Source organism: Anopheles nili, chromosome 3 (assembly GCF_943737925.1).
Source record: "Anopheles nili chromosome 3, idAnoNiliSN_F5_01, whole genome shotgun sequence".
NCBI classification, from domain to species: Eukaryota; Metazoa; Arthropoda; class Insecta; order Diptera; family Culicidae; genus Anopheles; species Anopheles nili.
The window spans coordinates 9,848,733-9,864,474 of record NC_071292.1 but is presented as its reverse complement, the minus strand read 5'-3'; the positions used below and the strand labels follow the sequence as shown (position 1 = coordinate 9,864,474).

General features: G+C 43.3%; 6 protein-coding genes across 6 annotated transcripts; 1 reads left to right on the top strand and 5 right to left on the bottom strand.

Moving 5' to 3' along the window:
• Nucleotides 1-47: 47 nt before the first annotated feature.
• On the bottom strand, nt 48-2,006 carry LOC128723098 (glutathione S-transferase C-terminal domain-containing protein homolog). Its single transcript, XM_053816808.1, has one exon. It carries the CDS (start codon nt 2,004-2,006, stop codon nt 132-134), a length of 1,875 nt encoding a protein of 624 aa, XP_053672783.1. The 3' UTR covers nt 48-131.
• A 36-nt stretch (nt 2,007-2,042) lies between these two features.
• On the bottom strand, nt 2,043-2,681 carry LOC128726503 (protein JTB). The gene is made up of 3 exons (XM_053820316.1): nt 2,626-2,681; nt 2,274-2,507; nt 2,043-2,199 (listed from the first exon to the last, which is right to left on the bottom strand). Exons 1-3 carry the CDS (start codon nt 2,679-2,681, stop codon nt 2,043-2,045), a joined length of 447 nt encoding a protein of 148 aa, XP_053676291.1.
• A 427-nt stretch (nt 2,682-3,108) lies between these two features.
• LOC128722624 (structural maintenance of chromosomes protein 3-like) lies at nt 3,109-7,139 on the bottom strand. The gene is made up of 6 exons (XM_053816298.1): nt 7,125-7,139; nt 6,936-7,050; nt 6,672-6,825; nt 4,191-6,563; nt 3,901-4,132; nt 3,109-3,834 (listed from the first exon to the last, which is right to left on the bottom strand). Exons 1-6 carry the CDS (start codon nt 7,137-7,139, stop codon nt 3,109-3,111), a joined length of 3,615 nt encoding a protein of 1,204 aa, XP_053672273.1.
• A 387-nt stretch (nt 7,140-7,526) lies between these two features.
• On the bottom strand, nt 7,527-9,122 carry LOC128722619 (cell cycle checkpoint protein RAD17). The gene is made up of 4 exons (XM_053816294.1): nt 8,180-9,122; nt 7,916-8,106; nt 7,729-7,853; nt 7,527-7,662 (listed from the first exon to the last, which is right to left on the bottom strand). The coding sequence occupies exons 1-4, from the start codon at nt 9,120-9,122 to the stop codon at nt 7,527-7,529; spliced, it is 1,395 nt and encodes a 464-aa protein (XP_053672269.1).
• A 507-nt stretch (nt 9,123-9,629) lies between these two features.
• LOC128725571 (uncharacterized) lies at nt 9,630-11,649 on the top strand. The gene is made up of 3 exons (XM_053819324.1): nt 9,630-9,712; nt 9,780-10,617; nt 10,695-11,649. Exons 1-3 carry the CDS (start codon nt 9,630-9,632, stop codon nt 11,535-11,537), a joined length of 1,764 nt encoding a protein of 587 aa, XP_053675299.1. The 3' UTR covers nt 11,538-11,649.
• Nucleotides 11,650-11,978: 329 nt separating this feature from the next.
• LOC128722616 (uncharacterized) lies at nt 11,979-15,143 on the bottom strand. Its single transcript, XM_053816290.1, has 5 exons — nt 14,873-15,143; nt 14,085-14,783; nt 13,870-14,021; nt 13,615-13,805; nt 11,979-13,545 (listed from the first exon to the last, which is right to left on the bottom strand). Exons 1-5 carry the CDS (start codon nt 15,141-15,143, stop codon nt 11,979-11,981), a joined length of 2,880 nt encoding a protein of 959 aa, XP_053672265.1.
• Nucleotides 15,144-15,742: the final 599 nt, after the last annotated feature.

Here is a 15,742-nt window from a genome sequence, read left to right as displayed (position 1 = left end):
GTCGATGGCGGTAGTTCAGAAAAAGGGCACACAAATCAATCTGATGTTTTATAATAATTTATTCTCACTCAAATGTAATTAAAAATGAAAATGATATTCTTTCATATCATCAGGCGCACGTGTATTTGGAATCAGCATGCATATGTGCCTACCAAAAGTCGATTTTTAGGTGTGCAGCTTTCATCTCTTAATCGTTTTCGTTGCACACAGTATCCTAACTCCTCGGCTCGCAATGCACGGTCCCGATCAATCACATCCATACAATAGAAGCCTTGGTGAGCTTTCGCCACATTTGTTCGGTCACTAGCCAAATCGTGAGTTTGGTCCGCACAATGTGCTATGCAAAAGTATTCCTTCAGCAGCAAATCGGACGCTTGGAAAAGTGTACTGCGAGGGAATGTAATATGTTCGATGTTGTACAGTTTCCCGTAACAGCAGGGACAGCTAACAAAGCTAGCACGTTGTGCAAAGCACTTCTCCAGCACAATATCGGTTGCAACACCGCACGCGTGCAACGACACGCCAATGTCGAAATGAGTCGTAAAATAGTCTAAATTGCACTGAAAAAACATGATATTCTGTAGTCCGAGCCTCGCTACACGATCCATTGCTCGTTGCTGCGATTCCTCCTTATTTTCCAATAGATAAACGGTGCAACCGGGCAGCAGGTATGCTAACAGTATCCCCAAGTGTCCGGTTCCGGAGCAAAAGTCAACGATTATCGCCCCATCATGCGCCAACTCGATAACTTCGTTTACCAGACTTTCTAGCTGGTGACGTTTGCGGAGAATACGAGCTGGCGGAAGATTTCCTCCTTCCGGACGAGCATCCAGCGGAATCGCGTCCCAATCGAACAGATTTACATCCCATTCGTTCTGCCTGCTACCGATGTCGATGGGGATACGTTCTACTTTGCGTAAGATTTCCAACACCTCCTGTTGGTTGGTCGTCAGTATTTGATCCCCTTTCAGGTTCAGTTTTTTCGTATCTGACTTGTACAGACTAAACTCTTGGGGAATTTTTATATCCAACCCAGTTAACTCTAGACAGGGCAGTCGTTTTAGCGTTATGCAGTTTTCCTTGGTAGGCAACACTTCATTGCACACTTGTTGCAATTTTCCACCGTCATCATTCGCAACACGTTCCAACCATCCAACGACGTGGGGGCACTTGTCTCGAAGCACATCCTTCGAAAGTCGACGTTCCACCAACTCGAAACAGATGTAGAGGATCAAATCCGCCAGAGTTTTCTCGTATCCCTCGGCGAACTTATGATTGGCATGAAAATCGAATTGCTGCCCGACATCAACCAGCTGACGATGCTCTTCGTCCGAAGAAATACGCACATTGTTCACCTGGTTGATCAGTTTGTAAATGTTGTGCGATTTTAGAGGCTGCTGTAGGTGACTTTCGAATTGACCGAGCTCATCTGGAAGCGTATATTCAATTAACGAAGGCTTCATTGTCTCATCCGAGCACATTTTTAGCATATGTTTCACGCATCGGATCATGTCGATTTCACAAAACTTCGTCCAAAGAGAAGCGTCTGCAGGGGCAACCAGTGTATTGCCCTTAAAACCGAGTAATTGATCCGATGTTTGCGAGGTTGCAATGTGCTGCTTCGTAATGCGCCGGCAAACGCCACACAACCCGGACACTATAGTACCGGTTAGTTCGATCGAAATCGAAGGCAACTGACAAGAAAGGGCTGGATCAATTTGGATCTCCGCGCTTTCGGTATCATGTCCATCCGTTAGGTCGTCACTAAAAAAGTGAGCTTTTTCAAAGAATGAAGGTGGAAGCGCAACCGTTAAAACGTTCGTAGTTGCTTTGGATTGCACAAAATGTACTACAACGCTCGATTGGTTAATTTCTAAATAGTGGTACAACGCCAACACAATATAGCTCTCCATTGGTACTTGCACATGGCGTTTAGCATCTGAGCAATGTTCAGACACGTTCGCTGGTGTATTCCCGAGGCGGTGATAATAGAGATACAGTTTCATCACCATCGTGAGGACGTATGAAAGCGAGGAAGACTTTTAGGCACCTAGTTCACGTTGAATCTTTAGCATAGTTCGACGATTAAGCGTTTTCTGGCGCAGGAACGATATCGCTGCCGATAGGGTACCGACGATAGTCAGCGATATTTGGAAAGACCAGAAGTGTCGCTCATCCAACCACGCAACCCGATCACAGCTGAAAACATGGATACCAAAGTATCAGTATTTATCCTGCATTCACATGCTGAATGAATTATACGCCAAACAAACCTTCTTGTTACGATCTCGCCTCCGATACACTTCAGTACTTCCTTGTTGTGCGTATGAACACAAACGCCTTGCGATTTACTAGCGATTTCGAAAGCAGTACACGGGTGGCAATCTTTGATCACTTCATACGTCTCGCGCATCCAACAGGTGGAATTATTCTCGATTACAAACTCCTGTCGACGAGAACCTGCTTTCATCCATTTGGATTCGATGATTAATACAACTATGGTTAGTCTGACGGAACAGGACGGGAGCGTGGAAATATAAGGATATGGGGATGGTCAATTTATCGATTAGTCCCCATGTAGCACCCGCAGAGATCGAATCCACTCATTGTTTTCTCAAAACTTACAATATTAGACAACTGATGCCAAAAACCATACGCTTCTTGGACAGGTTTTCAATCATGATGAAATCATGGGTGAAAGTAAGATGTATCACGAAATTGCCGGGCGTGCACTTATTCTGCGATAGAATGCAAAAACTTCTTCAAAGCTAGTTAGAATAATTACTAGAAGTCTTTATTCCAGGGTATTTTTCTGTTGTCTCCGCTTCTAAAACTGAAATTGGAACTACTGCGATGTGTTTTCGTTGTTATATTCTTTAACCACGTGTGACGTTTCGCCATGCTCAAGGTATGTGCACGTGCATCGTGAATCACGGTTAATATAAAGATTTGAAAGAATCGTTTGCACAATGGTCTTGCCTATTTTTGAAACATGCGTTTAGAAAGAACATATTTATTATTTTTCATGTATTGCAGCAAGAATATTGACAAAAATGGGTAATGCATATTATGTATAGGTACGTATTATGTAGAGAATGTCGAGATTTATCAGTCGACACCATCATGGACGACAAAATCATATGCCTGTTGCTTCGATACTGAGCCTATTCGACTAATTCTATTTTGATACTTCACTCCGTAAAATTTGTTTGCATGTTCCAGAAGCTCCCTGCGAAAGGTAATTGTAATAAATTGAGAGTGTTCACTCAGCTGTTGTATCATAGCAGCAACAGCTTTGCGGTACTGGCTGTCCAAAGCTTGATCTATCTCATCGAACAGATAGAATGGTGCAGGATTGTACTTTTGAATAGCGAAAATCAACGCGATCGCAACTATTGTCTTTTGACCTCCGGAAAGTTGCCTCAACTCTTGCAAAGATCCTTCAGTACCATTAAATGATACCTCTATGCCAAGCCCCACGTAACGATCCTGATGGTCTGGGTGGTACTCGGCATCGACCTCATGAGCTACCACGTTGGAATCGTCATTTGTGTGCAGGATCAACTTACCGTACCCTGCGGGAACAAAGGCGCGGAATATTTCACTGAAGTTATTATTTACACATTCAAAGGTAGTTTGAATGCATGCAGTCCGTTGCTTCTGAAGATCCTTGAAATTAAGATCGATATACAGCCTGCTTTGCCGCAAATGCTCCATTTCTTTAACAGTCTTATCATAACGTTGCCGCAGCTTCAAATAATTGTCGGTGGCCTTTTTATTCACGTTACCATATTTGTTCATTTGCTTTTTTGTTTCTTCCAGTTCCTTCGTAAGCTACGATTAGAAATAAAATCTTTTATATTCTCCACGTAGTTATAAATCAGTTTAATCATCACTTACAGCCGCTAAAGGCATTGTCTGGTATATTGGATCAATGGCTGGCAATGTGCCGAGATCATTAATTTTTTTACCATATTTGTGACATTGCTTTTCCCATTCATGCTTTTGCGCCTGCTGTGATATCATTGCCGGATCTACATCCGTTATCGCGTTTTCTACCGTCTTCAATTTTTGCTGCCAGTTTTCCAGCTCTTCAGATATTTTTTTATCCAATTCCGTAGCTTCATTCAACCTGCAATAAATATATTGAAATTATAGTTTATTGCAAGACAATTTATCCATACCTTTACCTTTTATCAGTTTCATTTATATTTCTAAGCAAATGAACTATTTTATTGGTAAAAATTTCCTGATCTTTCTTAAGCGTTTGTAACTGCTTGCTCCGTTGTGCTATATCCGACCGTTCATGTGCTGCGACAAGCTCTTCTCGTTTGGGATATAGATTAGTATGCAACATATTCTCCAACTTGCTCTTTTCTCCCCGCGCCTTCAGACACACTTCAAACGTCTTATGCTGCTGCACACGCATATTTCTGATTTCAACATCGAGCTGTTGAATGGCTACCTGATCATCTACCGACAACTCGTCGAGAAGTTGCGAATTCAATTCCATACTCAAACTGTTCTTTTTCCTTTCCAACAAGTCCAGCTCGGTTCTGTATCTTCGTATCTTGCTTTCCATTTCTGTACAGTCCTCCTCAAGCTTGCGGCATTTCTCCGGCAAGGTACGACGAGAAGAAACAGCAGTTGATATTTCTTCTTGTATGTTCAACAGCGTGGCTTCTGAGGACAAGATCTCTTGCTCATGGGAGCTTACTAATATATCTGTCTGTTTTATATCGTTTTGCACATCATCCAATTTGTCTTTAAAATGCAAAAGTTTTTCGTTAGCTTCAACCCAGCGTAAATGGAGTTTCATCACTGATATTCTAGGGGCATGGTATCCTCCCATTATTATCCCAGTACGCGTCATATCCCCATCAGGAGTAACGCAGGTTAGTCCATACCTTCGAGTGGCCATGGACGCAATTTCGAGATCAGTACAGACTAGTATCTTGCTAAAGATCGTTCGCACTACGGGTTCGTAATTATTGCTGTACTGAAGCATAGAGATGAGAGGAGTGATCTCTTTATCCTTCGGGTATCTGAAAACGGGCGGCTGCAGTCGATTAAGTGGCATAAAATTAAATTCCCCCGGTAGCTTGTGCAAGTTGCACATGGCAATAATGTCATTTGCTACCGCATCCGTTTTTACGATGTGATGGTATAGTCTATTACCCGCCGATGTTTGTACTGCTCGATGAATATTCTCCTCGCATTGAAGAACTTCCAATACTCTCCCATAGTAGCCCTGTCTTATGTCTTCTGATTCGATCATGGACAACGCTTTGAGTATTGATTTCCAGCCCTGGAAGGTCGCTTTGCCAAATTGTTGTTGCATGCATATTTCCAGCCTGGATACCTCTTCCTCGGCCTTCACCAATGCATGCTGAACGTGATACCGTCTTTTCAATAGAAATTCGCGTAGTTCAATGCTATCTTGTACTTTCTTTTTTTTGTCCGCAAGATCGCTTTTACATGACTGCTCATCCTGAATCAATTTGTCGAATATTTGTTTCTCCGATTGTATACGTTTTTTGCTGTTTGCTAATTTTTCAGCAGTTAGCTCTAAGTTAGTCATTGTCTCACGCAAGCTACCTTTTTTGCTACTGATTTGTTCGCTCAGTGTTACTATTTCCTGTGTTAGCCACTGGTCACGTGCCTGTTGATTAGAAAATTGCATGCCACGACGCGTTTTATCCATACGCTCGTTTCGCATCTGTTCCTTCTCCATGACATTGCTGATCAGTATGTCTTCCTCTTCTCTAAATTTATTGCACTGTTTCGAAACCTTTTGCAACGCCTTTTCACGTTCAGCGATCATCTGGTTTAGCTTTTCCAACTGTGCACGATCATGTAACTTTCGTTCGGCTTCACCGTTCAGTTCATCCATCATTGCTTCCACTGTCATGTCGAGACTCGCTTTTTGTTCCTCCAAACGCAGATGCTGTTCCAAAATTTCATTTTTGCGTTCGTTCAGAGTGTAAACATCCGTTTGGTTTTCGCTCAACTTTTCCTTCAAAGCTGCAATTTGATGCAACGAATCTATTTTTTGTTCTAGTAACTTACGCTGCTTTTCTTTCCACACGTCGTTGTCACGATCAAGAGAAGCCAGCATTTTCGATGCTTCTAGTTGCCTTTTTTCAAGTACTTTAAATTGGAGCACTCGCTGCTTTTTATCCAGCTTCTCATACTTTTCCAGCTCCGTTTTCTCCTGGGCTAATTCCTTCAGATTATTTTCCAACATAGATCGCTCCTTCAATGTCTTCCCAAATATTTCCTCTGAAGCTTTTAAATTTTTCATGGAAATGGATAATTGCTCATTGTACACGCGAATACCAGCAACTTCAAATAGTACATCCAACAACTGTCGAGGCTGAGACATTGCGAGTTGGTTAATTTTACCCTGTTTGATTATGTAATAGGGACTGGAGTTGGATAGCCCAACAGATTCTAAGAACTCTTTTATCTCCTTCCGAGAAACGTTATGTCCATTGAGCATATACTGATCACGCTTAGTAAATCCAATAGAACGACGTACACGTGCTATGTTCTGTGATCCACTGGATTCCTGCAAGAATACCATAAGAATCGATCCATAAAAGCAATAAAACAGATCTAAACATGAATGCTGGATTTCATGTTACGCAACACAAAACCTCGAAACGAACGCTGTTGAACCCCATCTTACCGCATTATGCGACATTTCCAAAACAATTTCCACATACGCAGTTTCCGATCGAGATTTCAAGCCTTTGTTTATCAGCGCAGCGCGTTGCTCCGAGCGCAAATTATTGTATTCATCGCTTAGGACGAACTCGATAGCTGCGACCAAACAGCAAAGAAAAATAAAAAAACATTACAAACTTATCGGGTTCGAAGTGCATTTCAATATCCATGCAAATAGCCACACAAATGGAATTTGGATGACCTACCGCTGAAAAAGTTACTCTTTCCAGACCCATTCTGACCAACTATGACATTGTGCTGTTGGTGCAGCTTCTCAACGACTATTTTCCGATGATAGCTCTTGAATCCTTCGATGATTATCTGTAAAACACATGATAAACCATTTTGAAGTAAATAACAATCGGCAAAGAAGCACTGTAACAGAAGGCACCTACTTCCTTGATATACATTGTAACAACACTTAATATCACTGCTTCACGACCACTCCGGCCCACAGATCGAGAAGATGTAGCATTAACATGGCGGACAGGCACAACAGAAAATTTATGAATGAGAATTTTGCCGCCTATTTCCTGTCAGCCTACTAGATTGATTACATAATGACTCAAGAGGCACTTCAAAATGCACTGCGGAATAATGGTTGCCGAATCTCATGAATGAATTTTACACAGTTTTGTATCATGATCATATAACACAAACTCAACTAGGAAATCCAGCAAAAACCAACGGTCTAGAAACATGAAATATGGATTGAAACCAATAACCAATCGTAGCATAACTTTTTATTTTGTTAAACAATATTTTATTTTGCATAGCTTTTCATAAATAAATACAAATTAATATTGACATCTATTAAGTTTATCTTTTTGAATAATTGACACGTACCCGCTGTACTCAGTGGCAAAAACCCTCGTTGGAACATGCCGAGTAATTATTTGATTCCTTACGCATTCCTCCACTTTTGCCTGGATTCTAAAAATACAAAAAAAATACCATTGCACTATACAATAGAAACATTTTGATTGTCGGTTAAGGTACTTGTCGTGCGACTGGACTTTGATTTTCCTTTTGATCTGCTGCCAAATGTGTGGGGTTTGAGGTTCATTGCAGCTCATCATGCTACGCACAGCTGTATTTAAACCACACAATGCCAGCTGGTCATGCTACAAGGAGAAAGTGTAATTATAATCAATTTTGTTCAGCCAGCGTAGTATGCATATCATACCCAGTATGTCTTCATGATTATATCAACCAGAGCAAGGGCTTCAGCCGCGCGGGATACATTTTGTATATTCGAGCATCTGGTTATGTAATTCGAATGAAGCATCGATACCACAGTCGACGGTTGAGTCATAAAGTTATCCGTAATGCTTTCCGGAGAATGCAGAAATCTGACCTCTTCCGCATGTTGTACATCTAAGGAACAATAATGGTAAATATCTTTTCTTGCTGATATATAGTAGATATACGGCACGTTTCTGATACGTACACTTCGGATAGAAAATTCGTCCAAGCCAATGCAAAAAAGTTAAATTTTCATTTAAACCCAAGCCCACTTTAGCATTAGCTGATTTCGATGTGGCCTTCTTTCCACCCTTGCTGATGCTACTATCGAGACATGGACGCTTTGGTAATGGTCCAATTGAACATTTCATGCAAGAAAATAAATAGTTTAAGCAACAATTTCTGAGATCTCCTTGGGAAGAAGTTATTATGTCATCTTCGATTGCTTTCGAAGGAACGATCTGATACAACTGAGAGATTTGCTTGTCTTCCTTGATAATGCTAGAGATTCGCTTTATGGCTTTCTTCATCAGCGTTGTTGATACCGCATTAAACTTGATTAAATGGATTTGAAAACTATCCATAATAGCCGACGGGAACAGCTTGTAGGCGATGTCCAACGATTTGCTCGTGCTATCGGTTGCAATAAATACAATTGGCGTAACGCTATTGTCCCGAAATCTTTCCAACGAATCATGGAACTCTGTCGGCGTTGTGAGCATGGAATTAGGAAAGTCTTTTACCAGCAGCAACTTGTCGTTCGCCGTACTGAACAAGGAGCAGTAGCGAGACGTTTTGTAAAGAAAATCATCGAACAGTGTTTTTTGCGTATGGCGTCTTTTCTTTTCTTCGCCAACTTCAAAATCGTAGTTATCGTCGAAGAAAAGATCAACATCGACGGGTGACGTCCATTCAGAGATGCCGTACTTCATCTCTTGTGCAAGTGTTTTAAGCGTAATACTTTTTCCGCTGCCCGATGGACCCGTTATTAGCAACATCTGCGTCGCTGGTTTCATCTCTCGGGCAGCTGTGAGCCATTGTTTGATTTCTTCGATCTTTTTCACATGTATCGCAAGATCTGCCTTCAGCAATGGTTTGAATTGTTCCAGCAAATCGGCTTCAGTTCCGCCGCTTCCTCTCTTTGACATGTTTGCTAGCTAAATAGCTTCAATATAGTAAAAAATGTACATAATTTAAAATTCCAAACTCACCTTCGAGAGACGAAACTTCAGTGTTTTAAAAGCTACTTGTTACATACCTGGTGAATGGCTACTCATTTATTGAACTAATTTCAAAATAAACTGCCTCGGTGTTTGGCAAATGTGTTTCGATAAAATGTCACAATAAAAACAATGTCAAGGTGTATATGTTACGATCGCAGGGTAAACAAAGAGCTACTGACCATACGGCCAAGCCGTCATACGTTACCAAAAATAAACAATAGTACTATTCAGCTGTATTGAAGGGAATTTAAAAAGTACTTTCAGCACATGTGAGTAATTATATTAAACTTATTTGGCTGAACTAAAGAGTAACCGAATTAAACTATAATCATTTTTATTAGATTGAAAGTTTCCTTGAAGAGTCCTTGCTTTGCCTGGATATATACTATTGGAAGTGTCTGAAAGTTACACTTAGGAAGACTTGTTTTTACGATGGGAATTCGTTATCTGCAAACTTTTATGGATCGTAAGGTGAAAGGTGGTATATATAGCCTACGTATAGAGAATGAGATCAAGTAAGGATTGTGGTTTAATCGAAATGCGAAAGCTTCTAATAATGCTGATTGGTTTCCTTTTATTTAGGAATGCTCTGAAACGAAACCAAAAACCATTGATAGTCATTGATCTGATGGCATTGTTCGGTCTGTTTTCTTCCGACAAACAGAGCCTTCTATGCGGCAGTCAGGTATGGCTGATGGAACGTAAGGCAGGCGAATTTTTTGAGCGCCTCACGAAAGCTGGTGCCGAGTTAGTTTTTTTCTATGATGGCTCCGTGCAACAAATCAAGTATGAAACGTGGGTCAAACGACAAAACGATAAGTACGATCGAATGATTGATGTTATCGATGCAATTAATCGACGGACACCTCTGGCGCAAATAGTAGAACAATGCGTTCGCAAGATCCACAATAACACACAGCTCAAACTGAAGCGAGTGGCTATGCAGCATGGCAAATGCATCGTATCGATGCATGTAGAATGCGACCAGGCATTAGCGGCATACGCGACGGAACACAATGCATTGGCGGTTATTTCGCATGATACCGATTTTCTAATATTTCCGGGTGAATGGCAACTGTGGTCCTCGGATCATTTGGACTGCAACGAACTGACCACGCGCGGATACAACAGACCAGCGTTGGTCCGAACTCTTGGGCTTCGGTGGCCTCAAATGGCCGTGTGGGCAACGCTCGCTGGAAATGATTTCTTTACGTACGAGGAAGTGCAACCATTCCACCAGAGTCTTGGCCAACATTACCAGATATATTACAAACTTGTTGAGTACGTGCGAACGCTGCCGATTAAGAATAAGCTACAAAAGGCTGCCATACCCTCCATCATCGCACGTGTTTACAAAAACAGACCTATTCCGGCGGATGCCACCGAGTGTTTTACGTCAAGTCTAACATTCTACCAAATTGTACGTATGTTTTTTTTATATTACGCTTGTTTTTTTTTAATTTACTTGTGCTTTTCTGTACTATGTTGTAAACACAGGACGAACAATCGTTAAACGCAAATCCACCGATGGAACCGATGAAAGCGTTTCTTCTAGAGGCAGACCATCAATTTGTGTATAACATACTTACTGGGGCTCGGCATCACTTTACGTTATACTATTTCGATTACCGTTCCACCGAGTTTGGGAACTACTTTGAAATTGTCAAGCCGATTATATCCCGGATTGGTGGTATCATCCTATACCACCATCGCGATGAAAGACAACACCTGGTGGTCGCAGCACAGCGAAGCCATGGTGAATCACACTGCGTCGGTGATGTTCCCGCCACGTTCCCGAATACCATCACACCGCCTCCTATTATGGAGCTTCTCTCACCGGACCCCGATATACGGGCCCGATTGCTCGACGTTAAACTGCAGCTGCTGTGTTGGGTTTGCTCGGACAATCTGCTCGATCAGCTGCAGGATTTTTTGAACGTGCCCAGCTCTCTCATGGTGACCGTACTAGTGCTGTATCGCCTGCGTCAGTATGGTGTCTTGCGCATATTCGAAGCGGATCTGTTGTTGTTAATCGCTCATCAACATTCAACGGGCGAGTTTGATTCGTCTCAGGAACCGCAACCAGATAGCTTGTTACCACGCGCTTTTCGATTATGTTTCCTTTTTCAGAAAGTGTACACACATTTCGCTCGAGTGGCTAAGGCGATTGGACTTCAGCGGGAGTATCGACCCTCAATGCCGTACGACGGACACCGGTTCCACAATCAGTACCGTGTGTGGAATGGTACTCGTATAGACGAGCACCAATTGGCTCCGATTGCGGCGTGGCGTTTGTACACGAAGGCCGAAAAAGCAAAAAAAAATAAGTTAAAATCATAGGTTGTAACTTTTTTATCTTATAGAAATTACTTGGCCATTTGGAATATCGAATGATTTATTTTAAGTTCAGTGGCAGATGCTGTAAATTGTTTTACACTAAGGTGCTGTAACATAAACCAACTTATCTGTACTATATATTTACAAATAAATTACAAACGTGACGCGCAATTCATTTGCTTACTTACGATTAACCAAAAGCAATTGGATGCTTAACATATTGTTTCGCCTTTTCGCTTAACGAGAACAGTATTTTATATTTTGCCAAAATTTCTAGCTATTGGAAAACCATCAACAAATTAAAAATCACACGAAAAGTATTCAGTGGTATTTCTACGCATAAGCTGTACACTAAATGAGTATAGGAACGAATATCAACACTATAAGCCAATGGCGTTAAATATACTATAGCAATACAGGGACCAGATTTGGATCGATTCATCGTTACCGATCGGCGGCCTCTAATATTAAGCGGATGTTCTCGATAACGTCCGCTGGAACGTTGAGCGGTTTCTCGCTCAGTTGCCCCGTCTCCGGATGCGACACGTAAATCTCGTAGAACGTTTTGTTCGGATCGACAGTGTCTTGACTTTCAACCAGCACCAGCGAATTGATGTCGATTCCGTCCAGCGAAAAGCCACCGTCTTCCTCCTCATCGTCCTCGTCCGACTCGGTGGGATTGTGTTCGACATTGTCATACGCATCGTCCATATCAGGTGATTCGTCGGCGGCGGATTTCATCGGAATCTCAGCCACAAATTCATCCTGATCAGCGGGTTCAACGACGCTCGTCTTCGGAGGGTTTGGTATTTCATTTTTAAGTGACATGTCAGGCACAATCTTAGCTTCATTTCGATCCAGCGCTGATGGTTCAGCGTAGCTTGACTGCTCCGAGGATAGTGACGGCGATGATGCCCTATTACCAGGCGGTTCATTAGGTTGGTGTTTAAGATCATGCTTTCCGATCTCATTCTCAACGGGTTGGTCGGACGCCTGTTTTTGCTCCAACAGCAATGCCTGCGATGGTGGCTGTTGGTCGGGAATAATGAGAGTGCCGCATGACGAACCGTACGTATTGAGCGCCACGACGATGGGTAACGGTTCCGAAGTGGTGCCCGAATTCGATGGCCAACTTATTAGTTGCACGTTAAGCGGTGCATTGCCTGGGTTGGTGTGATCATCTCCACTATCTGCCACTTGGTTCGGTTTCGCAGCGTATAGTTGTTCCTCCTTAACGGAGCTCGCTTTGGACGGTTCGTCCGGAAGGAAGACCAAATCCGACTCTGGTACGTATTCGTCGTATTTGATCTCAACCGGCGTCAGTTCATTTATTACCGTCGATGCCAACGGTGCCGACACATCCGTGCGAAGGCATGTCGTATGACTTTGATCGTCTAGGTTTTGTAACGTTATCACAGTTGTTGACTCATCCTGATACTGCTCTACGATGGCAGTGCTGTTCTGCTCGTCGGCAGTTGCGTTGCTCTCCGGATAAGCATCCTCTTCATCGTCTATGCACTGGTATTTAACGATCGACATGTTCGTTGTCGAGGGGTTATCATAACTTTCAGCCGATTTTTCATACACGACGAACGGTGCATCGGGATCGTCCGCTTCGGAACCAAAAGGCTCATCGAACGGACCCATGGAACTGTGTGGTATAGGTCCACCGTTTAAAACTACATCCGCAGTCGCATGACCACTTTCGGGCTTGTTCGCATGCTCGAACGGCTTTGGTGCAGCATTCATACCATTATCCAACACAATCTTCGGCACAACATCATCATTCGATACCATCTTTGATACACCCTCGTCCAACGGCAAAGCATCCTCTAACGGCACAGCATCCTTTATTACCTTTGGCTTGACGATACTTCGTTTTCTTGAGGGAACCTTCCGCTTCGTCTCTTTCAGGTCTTCTATCGTGAGCTCCATCTCGTCCGTCATAACTCGCTCCGATCTGCTGAGCCGTCTTTGCGGATTGTTGGTTTTCGTAAGCCGCTGCAACAATCTGCAACAAAAATAAACCACGCATTAGCAGCGCAACCAACTGTTGTGCAAGCATGACCAAATATCGTACTTTTTCTTCAGTATTTCTTTGTCTTGTTTCTCACGCTCGTCCTTCCGGCGCTGTTGCTCTTCCTGCTTTTGTAGTTCGAGCATCGCATCTTCATGGGCAAACTGTTGCCGCAGTTCGTCGATATTGAACTGCTTCGGGTGGAGGAGCGCTTTATTTACGAGCTGCAAGTTCAAGCGTTCCTCTTTTTTGAACTGAAACAAAGATTAAACATCAAGGTGGTGTTTGTCAAGGTGTTTCCTAGCCGTCTCTAATTACCTTCAGTTTGAGATCGCGTCGTGATCGTTTTGGGAAGAGAGTCAACATCATTGAAAAATCGGTCCCAATGGTGTGCAGACAACGATAGAAGCGAACCGTCTCATCATCATCCCAATCCTTTGTTCGCCGGATGCGACTGTAGTAGCCGGAATCTGTGGAACAGAATGGGCCAAAATGTAGTATCAAAAACGCCCAAACTATCACCCATTACATACTGCCACTAAACTCGTCCTGGTACACGATATCCGTATTCGCAAGCGTCTCTCGCATTTCCTTCTCGCGCTCGTTCTCGATCACCAGGCTAGCTTCATCCAGAATCATCTCCCCGTTTGGGCCAAGCTTTAGCTGAGGTGTCAGCTGGACGGGTTCCGGTTTTGGAGTCGGTGGCAACGCCGAGCTAGACGGGGCTGGAGTGGGCGACCGGGATTTACTTACGCTGCGGCTTCGTGTTCTACCCCGGTCTCGCCCTTCGACGGATTTGGGAATGTTTTCAAGCGAACCACGCTTACTAAGCGCCGGCGGGGTCATGGGGTTGTTCACTGGATTGTAGTAGATCATGTCAAACATGGTCAGATTCTGTTTGTCCACGTTTTCGATGTTTGTCAGCCGCTTGCGTATCTCCTTTTTACTGTCGAGGGTGCGCTGTGACTCTTCTTGCTTGGTGGCCACCTTACGGGTGACTTTGTTGACCGTCACACCTTCCGAAAGCGATTTGTTCGATGTTAGCGATTCGGTGCGATTTCTTTTGCGACCGAATGGCAGGGGAAACGGGGGACGTGTTTCTTGCTTCCTTGGCGATTGTGGCTCGTCGAATGTGTGATTTACGGCGACGTGAGTATTGACTGGACTGGAGAATGCATCGATCCCCGTTAAGCTGGATGACGCAACGGATCTCCCAATGTCATCTACCGGTTCTGCGATGCGGATTCGAAAAATACAGAAAATAGGCATGATTACTCATTTAAAACACACATTTTTTTTTGGGCAACCAAAACACACTCACTTGGAAGTTTGAATTCCTGCATTTGCTCCTCACGCTTATCCGGCCCCGGACTCGTAACGTTCGTATTCGAATCTTCATCAGGGACAGAATGCAGGGGTTTAGGCGTTGAGTTCGCCACATCGTCGACCATAGATGGGGCATCGGTTCGGTCATTCGGTACGGAAACATCAGCCTCCGGTTTTGCCTGCTCACCGGCACACGCACCGGATTTTGCAGGCCGGCGTGTGCTGAGATTGGCTGCAACTTTTACGCGTGGCCGACGGGTAGCCATTATGCAAAGGTTCCTCCCACTGTTGCCACTTTCATGCGAGAGTTACTGCGGTGTTTTAATAGATCTTTTTTCGCTTCACCTATCCGCAGTTCGTCTTATCACTTGACTGGTTACCGATCCGCTTTGCATTGGTCAACGTTTCCCACGCGTCAGTTGCAGCGGATATGGTAGAGCTCGTATTAGCACTTCGGAGCTATAGCCCGATATTTTTCACAGTTTTTCGCGAAACTTACGCAAACTTTTCAACGTGCACGCGACGAGATTCGATTATCGGCGAACGAAGAGGTGTTCTTACGCGTGTTTTTGGCAATATTGGATGTTTAGATTCGTGACATTTACTGCCCGGTGAAAAAGATTCACAAATTGAAGCGTACCACGACGGACAAGGTGCTTACAACAGCCGAATCCAAAACAAGCTGAAAATGTTGTTCGTATAACATATTTCAAGAAGTTTCTATACTTCTACTGCTAGTAGACGGCTAAAGGTTCAATTATTACATGCTATCTAAGCGCTCGTAATGGAAAAAAGTACCATGCTGAGGAAATGAACGCACTCAACGTCAGAGGGGTGCCCCATGGGCTGTCACAAGCATCACGAT